The 15,343-nt window shown below is 59.9% G+C and overlaps 1 protein-coding gene across 2 annotated transcripts in view; it reads right to left on the reverse strand.

Moving 5' to 3' along the window:
* AHNAK (AHNAK nucleoprotein) overlaps positions 1-12,179 on the reverse strand; it is a 30,529-nt gene extending 18,350 nt beyond the window's left edge. Inside the window, exons 1-4 of one of the 2 annotated variants that reach the window (XM_044259452.1) lie at positions 12,100-12,179; positions 1,749-1,847; positions 1,307-1,463; positions 695-882 (exon numbers count right to left, since the gene is read on the reverse strand). In XM_044259452.1, the coding sequence (XP_044115387.1) occupies positions 695-882; positions 1,307-1,463 (345 nt within the window). In that variant the 5' untranslated portion in view covers positions 1,749-1,847; positions 12,100-12,179. The remainder of the gene's footprint in view (positions 1-694; positions 883-1,306; positions 1,464-1,748; positions 1,848-12,099) is intronic. The other variant, XM_044259451.1, reaches the window with a different exon arrangement.
* Positions 12,180-15,343: the final 3,164 nt, after the last annotated feature.

Consider the following 15,343-nt stretch of genomic DNA (forward strand, 5'->3'; position numbering starts at 1 on the left):
AGACTCCTGCCTTCTGCAGTCTGGAAGAAGGATTTATAATCAATCAATTCTAGATTCCAATCGGCTTGTCAAGTCCCAGGGATGCCTCCCAGCTCTGCATGGATTTGGCCCTTGGGCTCTCAATTCTCAACTCACGGGCTTGTATAACGGGGACAGGAATCCTCTCAGTGACCTGTCAGAAAGCGTTGGTGGAGACTCGCTGTGCTCGGATTAATCCGTTCACTTTGAGGACTCATTATATGTTAAATAAACAAGCCATCAAGGAGCAAAGAAACGTCCCCCAGGTGCTTTGCTGCCCCGCCTCTGACTCACAGATGAGTCCAGGCCTCTGGAATGAGAAAAATGGCATCTGGAAGGCAGAGCAGGAAACCTGTGAGACTGTTCTGAGGATTTTTGCAAAGCACTGACTGTCCTCCTGGCCTCTAGGGCCAGACAGCGTGAGCAGGTTCCACACTGCAGCACTCTGGACCCACCGACGGAAGGCTTTCAAGGTCAATGGCAGCCACACGCTACACACGGATACAAGCACACCGTCTGGCTCAAGAGAGAGGCAAGGGGGAGAAGCAGGAGAGGGAACCGCAGGGAGGTCCCGTAGGCAGACATGAGGCTCAGGAAGTGGCCAGTAGGTCAGTGTGGCCCGGTGGGGGGGCGGGGGGCGTGGTTTAGGGCACAGATGGGCCGGCCGGGCACTCACCAAAACCACCTCGGAGCTTTGGGAGCTGAAGACTTCGTGGGTCCAGGTCTGGCCGGGCTCAGGGGAGCGGTCCCCCTTGCGATGCAGCTTCAGGCCCACGGTGTGGTGTCCCATGGTGTTCAGGAGCTGAGTAACCTCGCCTGACTGCAGGTTGTCGAAGTAGATGGTGGCACCCACAATCTGGTCCCCTGAGCGGGGTGGAGCAAGAAGCGGGTGAGACCCGCGGGGTCTCGGGAGAACAGCACACGACCACCACAGGCTGGGCCCTCGAGCTGACTTGCATTTACTGCGTGTCGTGACAAGCCTACAGGTGTGGTAATACCCACTGCACAGATGAGGAAAAGTAAGGCGTAGGGAGGCTCACTAACTCGCCCAAAGCGGCAGAGTTCCTGGGTATTGAAGTGGGCACTAAGGATGATGTGTCCACCACCCTCCATAACCGCTGTCCCTGAGGACTGTGTGGATCAAGTGACACCGAGCAGGCAGGGGAGGGGAGGGTGGGGCTTGGGTACCGACCGTCCTGATGTCACTGGGACCAGCCCCTGTGGCCTTCCCACCGCCCCCCTCAGCCAAACCACCCCGGCACCCAGCCCACACCCTGAGGTAACTCACCCTCCTTGACCACCCCCGTGCGGGCCGCAGGGGAGTTCCGCATCACCTCCTGCACAAAGACGCCGTCGTCCCTCTGGGCGATGGTCAGCCCGTGGGAGCCGCTGCCCTGCCAGTTGGGCAGCAGCAGCTCCCGGGTCGTGTCCTCTTCCTTCTCCATCTGGGGTGAGGTAAGGAAACGGGGGCTCAGGACAGTGGGGGCTCGAGAGCATGAGGAGACAAGAAAGCCAAGGCTGACCAGTGCTGTAAATCCCCGGGGGGTGACACGGCCTTGCCTGCTTCTGCCGTGGAAGTGGTCCGCCTGGCAAGTGAACATAGGCTGCGACCAACCCCGGCAACAACCAGCCCCTCATCCCTTCCACGCAGGCCCCACTTCCCGACGCCACCCATCCTTGGTCCCACCCCCCCACCCCCTCCCCTCCGTCACACCCTCCCTCCCATGGACCTTTTGCAGGACTCAGCTCAGGAGCCGATGCCTTGCCAGGAGCCCGCCCCTCCTTCCTCTCTTCTTAGTCTCTCTCGTCGGGAATGTCGGTCACACAGTCTAGGGAGAAGGAGACAGAGATGCTCACGCTCAACCGGGGCCACACCGAAACCCCAACCTTCCCCTACTTCAACACCCCTCGTTCATACGTGACTCTCCAACCTGGGATCGAGGAGAAGGGGCTCGGGGAGGCCAGACTCGGATATAAACCCTGGTCTCAACCCTTGCTCTGGGGCCTCTGGGTGGCTCAGTCAGCGAAGCATCTGCCTTTGGCTCGGGTTGTGATCCTGGAGTCCTAGGATCGAGCCCCATGTCGGGCTCCCGGCTCAGCAGGGAGCCTGCTTCTGCCTCTGCTCTCGAGCCCTCTCTCCCTCTCTCTCTCAAATAAATAAACAAGATCTTTAAAAAATAAAAATAAAATAAACCCGGTTTCTGCACCCTCCCAGCTGTGTGTCCCTAGCCAAGTCACTCAACTTCTCTGAACATCATCTCCTCTGTGAAAATGGAGTGGATGCAGGATCTCCATGAGGAGGGAAGGAGAGAGCGCTCAAGGGTATGAAAAAGCCCAGGTACCCACGAGTTTCACAAAACATCCATTCTCAGTAGTTCTTTGTAACCGCTCCAGGAAGGAGACCATGTCCCCGTTTTACAGATGGAGAGACCGAGATGTGAGGTCTGCAATAAGTGTGCCACCACCCCTGGGCTCTGAGCCTGCAACTCTCTCCCCTATAGCACATCAGGTCTGTAGCCTTAACCAATGTGACTCCTCTTCTCAGTGTCTCCAGCACTGGAGGCCTGAAAGCAGGAAGGGCAGTGCCCTCCCTCCCCGGCTGACAGCGAGTAGGTCACCTGATCCATCCCGGTCCTTAGGACCAGGGGAGCCCTCGCCAGCTGGGAGTCCAGGTGCAACGGGCTGAACAAAAGAAACCCCAACCCCGCCACCCCCCCAAGAGCCAGCCCACGCCCCAGAGGCTCGAATGCAGCTGGGCCGCCTCGGGGCCTCGGGGACACGGTGAGTCAGGGCACACCTGGCTGCCCACACAGCGCCCCAAGCCAGGCCCCCATAGGAGCAAAGATGCCCTCCGGCCACAGGATGAGCTATCAGCTGCAGAGCTGCCCTGGGAAGACACAAGGCAGGACTCTGGAAAGAGCCCCGGCCTAAGGCCACCCACGCAGAACAGCAGGGCCGGATTCATCCAGAAGCTGGTCTGTGAAACCAGGCCGGGAATGCTAAAGCTCAGGCAGGGCCTCGCCCAGAGCCCCACCCGGAAGCTGTTGACTTTCAGAACTTTGTCAAAGATAGATAAATATATGCATGCTGATGGCCTCCTGCACAGCCAGCAGGCAAGGGACGGACTCTGCTCAGCCCAGCCCTGCGCCGCGCGCTGCGTTCGGTCGCGAGCTTCACCTGCACGTTCTCCCAGCGCTCACTGACGGCGCGCCATGTGCCAGATGGGGAGATTTAAAAGACTTCGTTCCTGCCCTGGATATAAATTATGAGCAAGGTGCTCTGGGTATGACCCATTTAGCCTCAGAATGTTCTACAAGGTTGGGAAGCCTCCTGGGGGGGATGACACATGGAAGGAAAGAACGGGGCAAAGAGAACCTATTATCTGCCAATGCTCTTGAAAGCGATAGAGTTTGTTTGCCTCTGAGGACAGGACTGGATCCCCCAGAAATTCATGGGTGCGTCGCAGCTCTGGTGTCAGGCTGATCACACAGCATGGGCAAAGACAGCAGCTGGAACCCCAGTCCTCCACCCTCTGAACTCACACATGCAGAATTTAGGACATGGGCGCTGCCTAGGAGGCAAGCAGAGCCACAGAGGGTGAGCGAGGGAATTGCATCTTCCCCTCCAGGCCAGCAGCCACTAGGGGAAGTCACACTGACCCATGTAAACAGCAAAGCCACGACTTTAAGGCGCCTGCCCCCAGCGTCCAGCACCAAGTAGCCAGCCCTGCAGACAGAGAGCCAGGCAGGGCAGGGAAGGAAAGCCTTCCAGCCCAAGGGCTTCTCAGCTCTCTGAAGCCACCAGCCAGCCTAGCTCCCCTCCTGAAGCAGGCCCCTTCTCAGCCAGCATCCTGGTCCCCAGCCAGCAGGGGCGGAGACATCGCGCCAGCTCACCCTCGCCCACAGCTCGTCCCCACCCTCCCTCCTTCCCCATGAGTCACGGAGGCTGCAGCAGCTCCAGACATGCAAAGGGTCACGCCTAAAATCCCATGGACAAAGTGCTTCGTTGGCCAGAGCCCCCAGAGCCAGAGGGGCTGGGGCCCCGGTGGAGACAGGCAGTTGGCTTCCAGGCCAGCTCCTGAGGATGGAGCCCCAAGCCAGGAATCCCCAGGAGCACAGCTCAGAGACTCAGGAAGGACTTGCTATGCACCTCTAGCCAACAGCTCAGAAGGAGGGGAGAAGGGGCACCTGGGTGGCTCAGTGGGTTAAAGCCTCTGCCTTCGACTCAGGTCATGATCCCAGGGTCGTGGGATTGAGACCCGCATCAGACTCTCTGCTCAGCAAGGAGCCTGCCTCCCCCACTCTCTCTCTCCCTGCCTCTCTGCCTACTTGTGATCTCTGTCTGTCAAATAAATAAATAAAATCTTAAAAAAAAAGGGGGGGGGAGCCATCGTGAGTGATGAAGGGTCCACAGCCCCTGAGAACATGAGCCGTGGTACCAGGGGCTGCAGGTTGGCCCCGACAGAGCACCTGCTGGCTTCCTGGCCAGGAGGGGCTTCAACCACCCTGCCAGCCCTGGCCCAGGGCTCTGAGCAACTTCCCTTCCCTCCCCTCTGCTCTGGGCTATTCAGGTGGCTGCACACAGGGGTGCTAGGGGGAGGAGGGTGCGAGATCAGGGTGGGAAGGGTCTGTTTACCGCATCTGAGTCCCACTGCTCAGTCTCTCCCACATATTCGAAGCCTGTGCCAAGCCCAGACGGGCCCTTCTTCTCCTACATAAGTCAGGTGATGCCAGGCTTCCCCAAGGACCGAGGATCCTGCCCTGTGGCTACCCAAAAGAGGGTCTTTGGAACTCTGGGGAATTCTGCACATTTGGCCAAGTGTCGTAAGTCTTTGGAGCTAGAAGACACCTTATAGCCCTGCTGTTGACATGGTAGTTACATGTGGCTACTTAAATTTAAATTAAGTTAAAATGAATTGTTAGTTTATTGCTTGCAGTAGCCACATTTCAAGAGCTCACCAACCACAGGGCTACCATATTAGACATGGCAGATGTGGAACTTTACTGCCACTGCAGAAAGCCCTGCGGGGACGGCACCGTCTGGTATTTACAGAAGGAGAGGGGGAGGTCCAGAGAAGACAGGACAGGACAGTGCCGGGGCCCCAGAACCCTGGTCTGCTGGCTCCCCACCCCGAGGTCCATCTGACACTGGCTCACAGTATCCTTGGTGATGGGAGGGACCGGAGTGGGGACCCTCTAGGTAGAGGGCTGCCTTGAGGGCAGAGAAAGTGCGAGATGGTATGTCCACTCCATCTGTGAGGCAGAGACTGGGGGGGGACACCAGAACTCAGGCCAAAAGCAGCAAGAGAAGAACGAGGCCGTCCTGTTAATTCAAAATTGCAGAGGGGGCCCCTGGGTGGCTCAGTCAGTGAAGCGTCTGCCTTCGGCTCAGGTCTCGATCCCGGAGTCCTGGGATCGAGCCCCGCATCAGGCTCCCTACTTGTGGGCGGGGTCTGCTTCTCCCTCTCCCTCTGCCCTGCTCCCTGCTCCTGTACACACACTCTCTCTCTCAAATAAAAACAATTTAAAAAAAAAACCCTGCATAGGGCGCCTGGGTGGCTCAGTGGGTTAAGCCGCTGCCTTCGGCTCAGGTCATGATCTCAGGGTCCTGGGATCGAGTCCCGCATCGGGCTCTCTGCTCAGTAGGGAGCCTGCTTCCCTCTCTCTCTCTCTCTGCCTGCCTCTCTGCCTACTTGTGATTTCTCTCTGTCAAATAAATAAATAAAATCTTAAAAAAAAAAAATTTAAAAAAAAAAAAAACCTGCATAAAGGACGTGCACCACCTCTGCGGACCGGGAAGGTAGAGGGGAGGTGGGGGGGGGCGGGCAGAGGTGAAACGCAGGCAGAGGGTCTAGGCCAGGGGTGGCGTCTAAAGGAGCACCTTTCCCCCTCCCTTGCCCTTAGGGAACAGAGCCCCTTCCAACCCCAAGAGCTGGTATGAAGCCAGGGAGGGGGGCCCAGCCTAATTGCCGCTGCAGCCAAAAATGGCCTCTACAGTGTCAGGATGGCAGGAACGTGCAGAGGCCCCACTGCCGGAGAGACAGGCCCGTCGGCCTCCAGGCCTCTGTCCGCCAAACCTGAAGACCCACACCCGAGGGGCGCAAGTCTTAGCATATGCCCAGCATGATGGATACAGGAGGTGACGCTCCACGGGAGACAGAAGTGCTCCCCCCACTGCGGGGAGGACACCGACAGCAATGGGACTTCTACCCCGCGCGATGGCAAGCCCAGGGGTCATCACACCCACCGGCTGCACAAGCCAGGGAGCAGCACCTCGTGAGCCAGGAAGAACGAAATGACTCACCCCCCCACCCCAGGTAGAGACCTCCAGCAGAGGGAAAGTCCCCAGCGCTTCTAACAGGACGAGCGCAAAGGACATTCTAAGAAAAGGGGGACACACCCAGAGGGGTGTTCTACTCCCATAAACACCAGACAGCGAACAGGAAGAGAAAGCCCTGCATGGAGAGAAAACCCTCAACGGACAGAAGCAGAGAATTTGGCCGAGCTCCTGCAGTTCCACGCCAGGGGTCTCACTGGACCCCAGACGACCCTACGTGGTTAATAATTAACGTGCTTATTCTAGAGACGCAGTGACAGGCCTCGAGCAGTAAGATGACTTGCCCAAGTGTGAACTGGGGTTGAGATGCGAGCCCAGGCTTCTCGGGCTCTGCGACCCAGAGCAGTCTTTCCCTGGGTGGAGGAGTGCACACGGGAGGTACGCGGAGACAGAGACCTACAATGCAGGAGGGCCAGAGAGACACCCACAGGGCGATGGAGGGACCTCCATGCACACCTAGAGGGAGACGTGGTGGGAGGGAGCCTCAGGGACAGGGGCGTAAACCTGGAGAAAGGGAGGAGCTGAGATTCCCCTAGGGGACCCAGAGACTCCCAAAGCACCAAGAGACTCACCCAGAGAGCCGTGACGCCTTTCAAGGGCCACAAGCAGCAGGAGGGAGGGCAAGTGCCCACCAGTCTCCTGTGCCCCACACCAGCCACTTCCTGGCCAGCAGCTTGGGGACAGCACACCCGGATGGGCACAGAGTCCCAGGCATCCTGGAAGCCAGGATCTGAGGTCCCCGGAGTCAGAAATCCTGAGCCACACAGACCCCAGCTCATCGCCAGGCTCTCTGGGACCCCAGCAAGTAAAGGCCATGAGGGTCGTCCCCTCTGGGGCTCGCGGGACACAAGACCCACTCCAGAGAAAGGCACCAGCAGGGCAAGACACATGCTTCCACTCACTGGGGAACGGGAACAGCCACAACAGCACAGACCCTTGTCCCACACAGGGCTGGGTTCGCTTCCGGGGCCCAAGGCTCTGAACAGACCTCCACGGAGGCCACTGCCGGAACTCTTGTCGTCTGGAAAACAGCAGGCCCTATTCCAACTGGGGGAGAACAGCTCGGTAACCTCCACAGCCAAAGCCGGCCATGGAGAACTTTTACACTCAGCTCATCCTGGGGGGTATGGCCCAAGGGGGCATGTTGTGTGTTGGGGGGGTGATTATCAGGCAGAATACGACTAACATGCTGCAAGACACAGGCGACCTGGGAACTGGAGGGACATTCCCAGAAAGACAGACAGGGACGTGCACACACCGCGTGCACACCGACACGCTCATCAGCCCCGTTCCCCACTCCTCCCAGCCCTGAGCAGGCCCACAGCCCTGCCTTCCCCAGCTCCCAACACACACCTGTCTGGGCAGCCCCAGGACCTGCCCATCATGGAAGGCGCCTATACCTGTCAGCCTGGTGCCCGGAGTCTGTGTCTCCCTCTACCTGTGTGCGCCTATATTCTTGTTCCCCGGCCACCTGGGCCATTGGGCCAGCCCACAACTCCCACCAGCAGGGAGTTCCTCCAGCTCGGTCACTCCAGCCCTCTCCTCCAGGTCAGCCCCACAAGGGGACCCCCACCTCAACATCCAGAGGAGCCCCACTCAGACCCTTCGGGCCAGCTGATCTCTGGGTCCCTCCCTTACACCTCTCTCCAGCTCTCCCCACTGGCGCTCCGCACACAGCTTCCTCCCAACCCCCCGGAGCAAGCTCCAAGTTCTCTCTTCCAGCAAGGAGGGAGATTCCCTCTTCCACTCATGACCGAGAGGGACTCCCCTACTCCTTGTGACAGGGGACGGGGACAGCAGCCCACTATCGAGCCGCAAGTCCCCGCCCCTGGCCACACAGCCCGGGAAGAGAGAGCTTTTCCCCAGGACCGCTGGGACTAAGACACCAAGTCTGACGGTGGCACCCTCTGTGGGGCAGGAGTGGTGAAGAAGAACGTTCCGTCTCCCCCTGGGGGATGATGACTGCCCGCAGCTGCCAGGGGTGCAGAAACTCCCCAACCACAGGCGAGCTCTCCGCCCAGCGGTCACACCCCGCCAGTGCAGGGGCGCAGGGCCAGGCCCCCGCCGCTCCGCAGTGGCCAAGGAGCCGCCCCCCCCAGCCCAGCCAGGACACGGAGCCGGGATCAGCTCCAGGCACTTCCCCTTCCCCTAGAATCTCCGCTCAGGCCTCCAGGGACGGGACAGGATGCCCCTCCCCGACCAGCCATGTGCGGCGCCTCTCCATCACTCAACCGGGGCTTCGTTCCCAGAGCTAGCCTCGCCCTCCTGAAGACCTCCTGATACAAACTCCAGGGCCCAGAAGCTATCCAGGACGCAGAAACCGACTCTGGCCCCCACCTACAGCCCCTGCGCAACCTCCAGCACCAGGGCAGAGGCCCACTGCTGTCCCCAGCCCTAGAAACCCCGGGTGCAAGCAGAGGAACACCCTCCCATGGGTGATCACACCTCACCGCTAGGACACTAGGGGTCACAAGGACACAAGACCACCGTGAAACAGCGCTGCCTGGATGCAAGCGAGACCCGCAGCTGCAACAGCCCAGGAGTCCTTCTGGTGGAAACGGGGGGGGGGGGGGGGGGGGCCTCTATCAAACTCATGCGCACGTGCCCCATCATGGACCATCCAAGCAGGAGCCCCCTAGCTCTCCGGGCCACCATGCACGGAGGAAACCAAGTCTGCCCAGGAAGGCCTGGAGTGCCAACAGGATGGTCACAGGCCAGCTCCCTCCGAGCCTGGATGAAACCCATGGGGGACGAAGAGAGAGCAAAAGGCCCTAGACATGGCTGCCGCCTCCACCTGACTGAAGCCAGCACATTCTAGACCTTCTCCAGCAGCTACCTCCCTTCCCCTCCTCAGGCCCAAGCAGGAGGTCAGCCCAGCTCCAGGGAGAGAAACTTAGGGGTGTTGGGGAGCGGGTGGGGGGGCGGGGAAGAGCCTACAGTGGGAGAGTTCCCATCGCGAGTAGGACTAGCTCTCCTGGTATATCTGTCTGTCCCCAGGCGGTTCCCAAGTTCTGAGGAAGGTGGTGACCACACCCCAGAGCCCCACACGCCCCTCCACCCCCACAGCTTTGCCCCAACCTCTCAAACCAGCTCCTCAGGCTCTGGCGGTGTCTCCACCAGCGCCAGCCAGCCGATTCCAAGTTGAGCCAAAGAATCTAGCCGGGCAATGCCTGGTCACCTCCACCCAGGGCCTCTCTGCGACTCATGCGACCCTGGAGACCTCCAGCCCATTCCCTGCCCTTGCCTGCTGCTGGCCATCTCCCTCCACGAGTCCTCCGTGGTTTACTCTCTCAGGCCTCACCCTGGGCCCTGGACTAAGCCTGGCTGGTACAAGTCCCAGCTCTGTGGGGTTATCTCTTCAAGGGGTTGCCCAGACAAGGACCCCTGACTCACCGCAAAGGCCTCCCGAACCCCTAGCATGAAGCCCCACATGACGGACATGGCGCCTTACGCATCCCTGTCCGATGACCAATGTTCCCGCCTATACTCTCTTCAGGGCAAAGCCTTAGAGAGGGGCTGAGACGCCCTCCAGTCCCCATTTTGAAGCTCGCAGACCCTGTGTCCTCTGCTAGCCCATCTCCCTGTCCCAGGTCCTCTCCTTCCCTGCCCAGCCCGCCTCCTTCATACCGCAGCTCACCGCTCAGAACAAGGACATACCCCCTAAGCCTGGGGCGCCCTTCTGCTCCCCACTCTGCCCACTTACCTACCCTGTGCTGGCCCAACCCATCATCCCTCTGGGTCAAGGAGAAGGAAGCCTCCCCATTCCGCCTCGGAAAGGAAGTGAGTGCCACACCCTGCCCCAGGGATTTCCCTCAAGGCGGGGCAGAGGCAGAGAGGGAGAAGAAAGCAGAATCTGCCCCCCTACTTTATGGGCAGCCTAAGTGTGGAGGCCTGAAATCGCCTTCCAAAGCATCTTCAGTCTCCTCCCCCCCACTCCCAGCCTTCGCCTATCACTCTAGCCCCTACCCTCTCACTGGGTCCGCTGAAACCACCAACCCAGCCCCTACCAATGCTGGACCGGGGGAAGGAAAAGCAAGTGATCCCTGTCACTGGAGGCTGGATCATAACAGGGGAAACTGTTTCAAAACCAATTATTGGGAGCCCAGCGCTGTGCCAGGGATACAGAGGTAAATATCCCACTCTTTTTCTCTCTGGCAAACTCCAGGTCACTCTCTAAGGATCCCCCCACCCCCAATAGGGGATGGTCCCACTCCGCCTTTCCATAAATCCACTGCACGTTAGCAAGGCTCTGAGCAGCCTCCGCGGGCTCCCTGGAGGCACCCACCGCCCCCTCTCTGCAGCCACACCCAGTGAAAGGCGAGAGCCCACACCACGCACACCACATTGTGCAAAGGCGCCAGGGTCGTCCCCCACCTGGTGCAGGCGCCCAGCCCGAGCTGCGAGGTGCCCCGTCTGCCCACTCGGCTCCCCTCCCACGCAAGGAGCACCGCCAGGCCTGCTCAGACCCCACGTGTCCCTCGTGGCCAGCGCCGCCCAGGGCTGCGCCCCCACATCCCCGGCCCTGGCACTGCAGGGGGCGCCCGGGCCAGCCATGGAGGGCCAGGCCCTCACATACTGCACACCCTCTCCCCGCCTGGGAAAGCCTTACATAACATGGCTCTCCGAACACACCCTAAACCCTCGGCCTTTCCAACTCCACGGCCGGACCCCGTCCCCCAACCCCGTCTCCTGGAGCGCATCGCTGGTACAGAGACCGCGGCTAAGCCCTCCTCCCGCGCGGAGCTGGCTCCTGCCCCCACCTCCCGCACACAGCCCCTTCCTCCCCCTCCCCTTCGCCCCTCACCACTCCCCCCCGAGTTCTGGTTTGAATTAGTCAGCGGCTCCAACCACCACATTCCTCAGGCTGCTGGCGCCGTGCCAGGCGCTGGGGCGGGGGCCATCCCGCCCGGACGGGTTTGGGAGTGGGGTAGGGGAGAGCGCGCCGCCCCCGAATGGGAAGGGGCGGTGCCGGGGGCCGGGCCGCCGCACAGTTTCCCCCCCCCTCCCCGCCCACCCCAGCGCTGGAATCTCCCTAATTACGCCCCCCACCCCCACTCCCACCCGTCGGGTCCCGAGGCGCACTGCAAACTTCAGGCAGCGCGGCCTTGGAGGAAGGGAGACTTCTGGAGCGGGGGACGCGGAGGGGCCAGACTAGGGCGGGGCAGCTGGAGGGGGGCTGAGAAAGGGAGAGGCTGGTGGTACAGAACTGGGTGGGGCCGGGAGGACTCCGGACGCTCAGTCGAGGCGGAGGTGTGGGGAGCGGGGAGGGACCGCGTAAGGGGCGCGGGGGCTCCGGGAGGGGCCGAGGGGCCGCGGCAGCGACCTCGGAAACTTCTCCAGTAAACACGGAATAGGAGCGGGAGCGGTGCGCTTGAGCCGCCGCCCCAGGGAGAAGGAGGGGATCGGACGGGGACCCACAGGGGACCCCAGGCCAGGAACCGCGCGCCGGGCCGTGCAACAGAACCAACACTCAGCTCTCGAGAGAAATAAGGGCTGGAGCAATACCCGCTTCGGAGCGATTTTCCAACTTTGCCAAACTTGCGCCCCAACTCCGGAGGCAGAGTCTGGCTCCCAGGGCGCGACGCGTCGCCTCCCCGCGCGGCGCCGGGGTGCCCCGCTTGCTACACACCGAATCCCCGCAGCGCGCTCGGCCCGAGCGCCTCGCCCCTGCCCTGAAACCCACCTCCCCCCACCCGTTCTCGGAGTCGCGTCCCCGCCGCGCCGCGGTGCGCCGGGTGTCCCTACCTGCGCGCTCAGCCCCCGGGCACAGCCATAGCCCGCGCGGGGCCCCAGGTCGCGGTGCTGCGGCTGCCGCAGGCGGCGAGCCCTGGTCGGGGCGGGTCCGGCAGGGCGGGCGGTGCAGTCCCCGCGGCGGAGCTGCTCCGAGTGGCCGGGCCCCCGCGCGCGGAGGCGGCTCTTGTAACTCCGGCTCGGGCGGGCGGGTCTGCCCGGAGCAGTGGGGAGAGGGCGGGGCCGGGCGGGGCCGGAGTGGGGCTGGGACGGGCCAGCGGGCCGACCCGACACGGACCCGGGAGAGAGCGGCTGGGGGGCTGGGGGGAGGGGGCGCTGGGGGGCGCGGAAACGAGGGGGCGTCGCGCGTCCGATGGCTGCCTTACCCCGCCCCCCCTCCAGTGCCCCCTGCTCTGGCCGGCGCCTGGATCTGCCCCCCAACGTTTTCAGTGTGTGGTCTCCCCGACCAGAAACTCCTCGAAGCTCCCTGAGGCTCATCCTCCCACCTGGAACTGCGAATCAGCTCATTTTGCAAGAAGGACCAAGAGGTTCAGAAAGCGGCTGGGGGTGTGGGTGCTTGGGTGATTCGGCCGCGACCACCAGCCTGACTCAGACCTTTGAGTTTTCTCTCAACCCAGGCATCTAAACTTCAAATCCCAGGCCCCAGTCCCTTCTCTTGGTTCCCAAGCTTCATGCAGCCGCGCCCATTTCTCGCCATCATCCCCCTTTCTGAGCACCCCCCATAGCTCCCCCCGCCACAGAAAACCGGTCTGTAGACGCTGGCCACACCCCTGGAGTTAGGGTGTCCACGTGGAGCCATCAGTGCCCCACGCACCACGGGGCTGCTCCTGTCGCTGCCGTGACACGGGCCGTCAGGCCGGCAGCCCACCCTCCTCCCTGGACTCCTGAGGGAAGCGGCAGCTTTAGCCTTGCCTCTACTTACCCACTTCTGACTCGAGCCCTTCCCCCACCTTCCCACTTGCAAGGACGCTGTTTCCAGATTTACTGCCATTTCCCACAGCCACTTCTAATCCAGGAGACTTTATTAACCGCTTAATGATGGGGTGCTGGACGGGGGACCTTCTGGCTCCCCAGCCCCCCTTCCACACTCCCATTCTCTTCTCCCCAGGAATCCTCTTATCCCCTCTCCTAGGTGGCCACCCACTATCCACATCAAGGCAGTGTTCCTTCCTTCCCAAATGCTGAGGAAGGAAGACCCCCAGACTGAAGGCTGCCCCAGAAGACCCCGCTCCAGGCAGGAGCGCCCTCCTCATCGCAAGATCGTGAGTGGGCTGGGGCCGAGACCTGAGGCCCTGTCCTCTGAAATGGCAAACATGTTTACAGGCTAAAAATACCCAGCAGCCAACTCTGCTGCCAGCCCTGGGGGCTGTGTCCCAGGTCCAGTTACCAGCACAGGCCATGGGGGAGGGAAGACACAGGCAAAGAAGTCCTAGCTGTGCCCAGACTCATACAATGGGCGCAGAAAGGTGGAGACACACGTGTAGAAGTTCAGACAGGCATAGACACGCAAGGACAGACAGAGATGAGACTTGGGCACCCGCATTCTGTATCTCTCTCTCTCACTCCTGTGTGCAAGTGTGTTCTCCCTCCTCCCCCCACTCCCTACCTCTGTCACACACACACACACACACCCAGATAGGGAGGCAAACCCACCACACACATCACAAGCTTTCCAAACCCAGGCTTTCCAAAGCAGTGCCTCCTCCATTTTGTTCTGTACCCCTTTCCTCGAACCTACCCTATTTGAAGAAAACACCTAAACTTTTCAACTTTGGGTTGCTTTTAAAAACATAGAAGTACCAGGCCCCTGGGTGGCTCAGTCATTAGGTGGTGTCTGCCTTCTGTTTGGCTCCTGATCCCAGGGTGCTGAAATTGAGGCCCACATCGGGCTCCCGGCTTCTTGGGAAGCCTGCTTCGACCTCCCCCACTCCCCCCCTGCTTGTGTTCCCTCTCTCTCTGTGGCTCTTTCTGTCAAATAAATAAAATCCTTTTTTTAAAGATTTTATTTATTTATTTGAGAGAGATAGATCACAAGTGGGGGTGGGGGAACAGGCTCCCTGCTGAGCAGAGAGCCCAATGGGGGGGGGCTCCATCCCAGGACCCTGAAATCATGACCTGAGCTGAAGGCAGACACTTAACTGACTGAGCCACCCAGGCACCCCAAATAAATAAAATATTTTTAAAAAATAAATAAATAGGGGCACCTGGGTGGCTCAGTGGGTTAAAGCCTCTGCCTTCGGCTCAGGTCATGATCTCAGGGTCCTGGAGCCTGCTTCCCCCTCTCTCTGCTTGCCTCTCTGCCTACTTATGATCTCCGTCTGTCAAATAAATAAATAAAATCTTTTAAATCAATAAATAAAAATAAAAACATGTAAATACCGAGCGCTCCTTATTTCCTTTACTAATAGCTTTTTAATTATTTCATTGTCCATAACATTTATTCAGCTTTTCACAAATGGAGCGAGAATACCGAGAAATGAAAGTGAGCCTTCATGCCCCAAGTCCGATAATCCTTGTTGACATTTTTTTTTTTAATAAAATCAATGCCTCCATCTGGTGAAGAATGTAAACAATAGAGAAAGGTAGACCGGTAAAAAGTCAATGGTTCCCAACTCCCCTACCCAGTCCCTCTCCCCAAAAGTAACCACTGTTAACAGTTGACTGAAGGATTTTTAACTTTATGACTCACCTGGTTCCTTGAAAGAGCAAGATTTCCCAGGACATATTTAAAGGGGAGTAGATTTAGACCTAGGTTTTGGGAATTTGGGAAACATCGCTCCGCGGATAATCACAGAGACTTAGGGGGACGGCCAGAGGGCGTTGGGAGTTTGGAGGGAGGGGTTGGAGCAGGAGTGGAACAGGGAGAGAGGGTATGGGTGTCTACCTCCCTGGAGCATGGGCTCTGTCAGCCCCTCAGGAGTGAAAGAGCAGAGGCTAGTGTCCTGGGCTCACGGCCAACGTATCTGTTCATTGTTTGTTCTGGCCACCCTCTTGGTCAACAGAGAAGAAGGCAGGAGAGGCTGATTTGCAGAGCTGCTGCAGAGCTGGGATTACCGTCCAGGTTCTTCGTTCAGAGGTAGGAGCGACCCCGCTGGTGGGGGCTGGTCCTGGGGACGGGCTCCTGCCCGAATTCCCCCTAGGAGCTAGAGGCGGAGTAACCGAGACCCTTGCCCCATTTAAAAAAAAGAAAAAAACTATGGTCCGTACCTGCTGGAACAGGAGCTGGGCTTTCCTAGGT

This window comes from Neovison vison, chromosome 7 (assembly GCF_020171115.1).
Source record: "Neovison vison isolate M4711 chromosome 7, ASM_NN_V1, whole genome shotgun sequence".
Classification (NCBI taxonomy): domain Eukaryota; kingdom Metazoa; phylum Chordata; class Mammalia; order Carnivora; family Mustelidae; genus Neogale; species Neogale vison.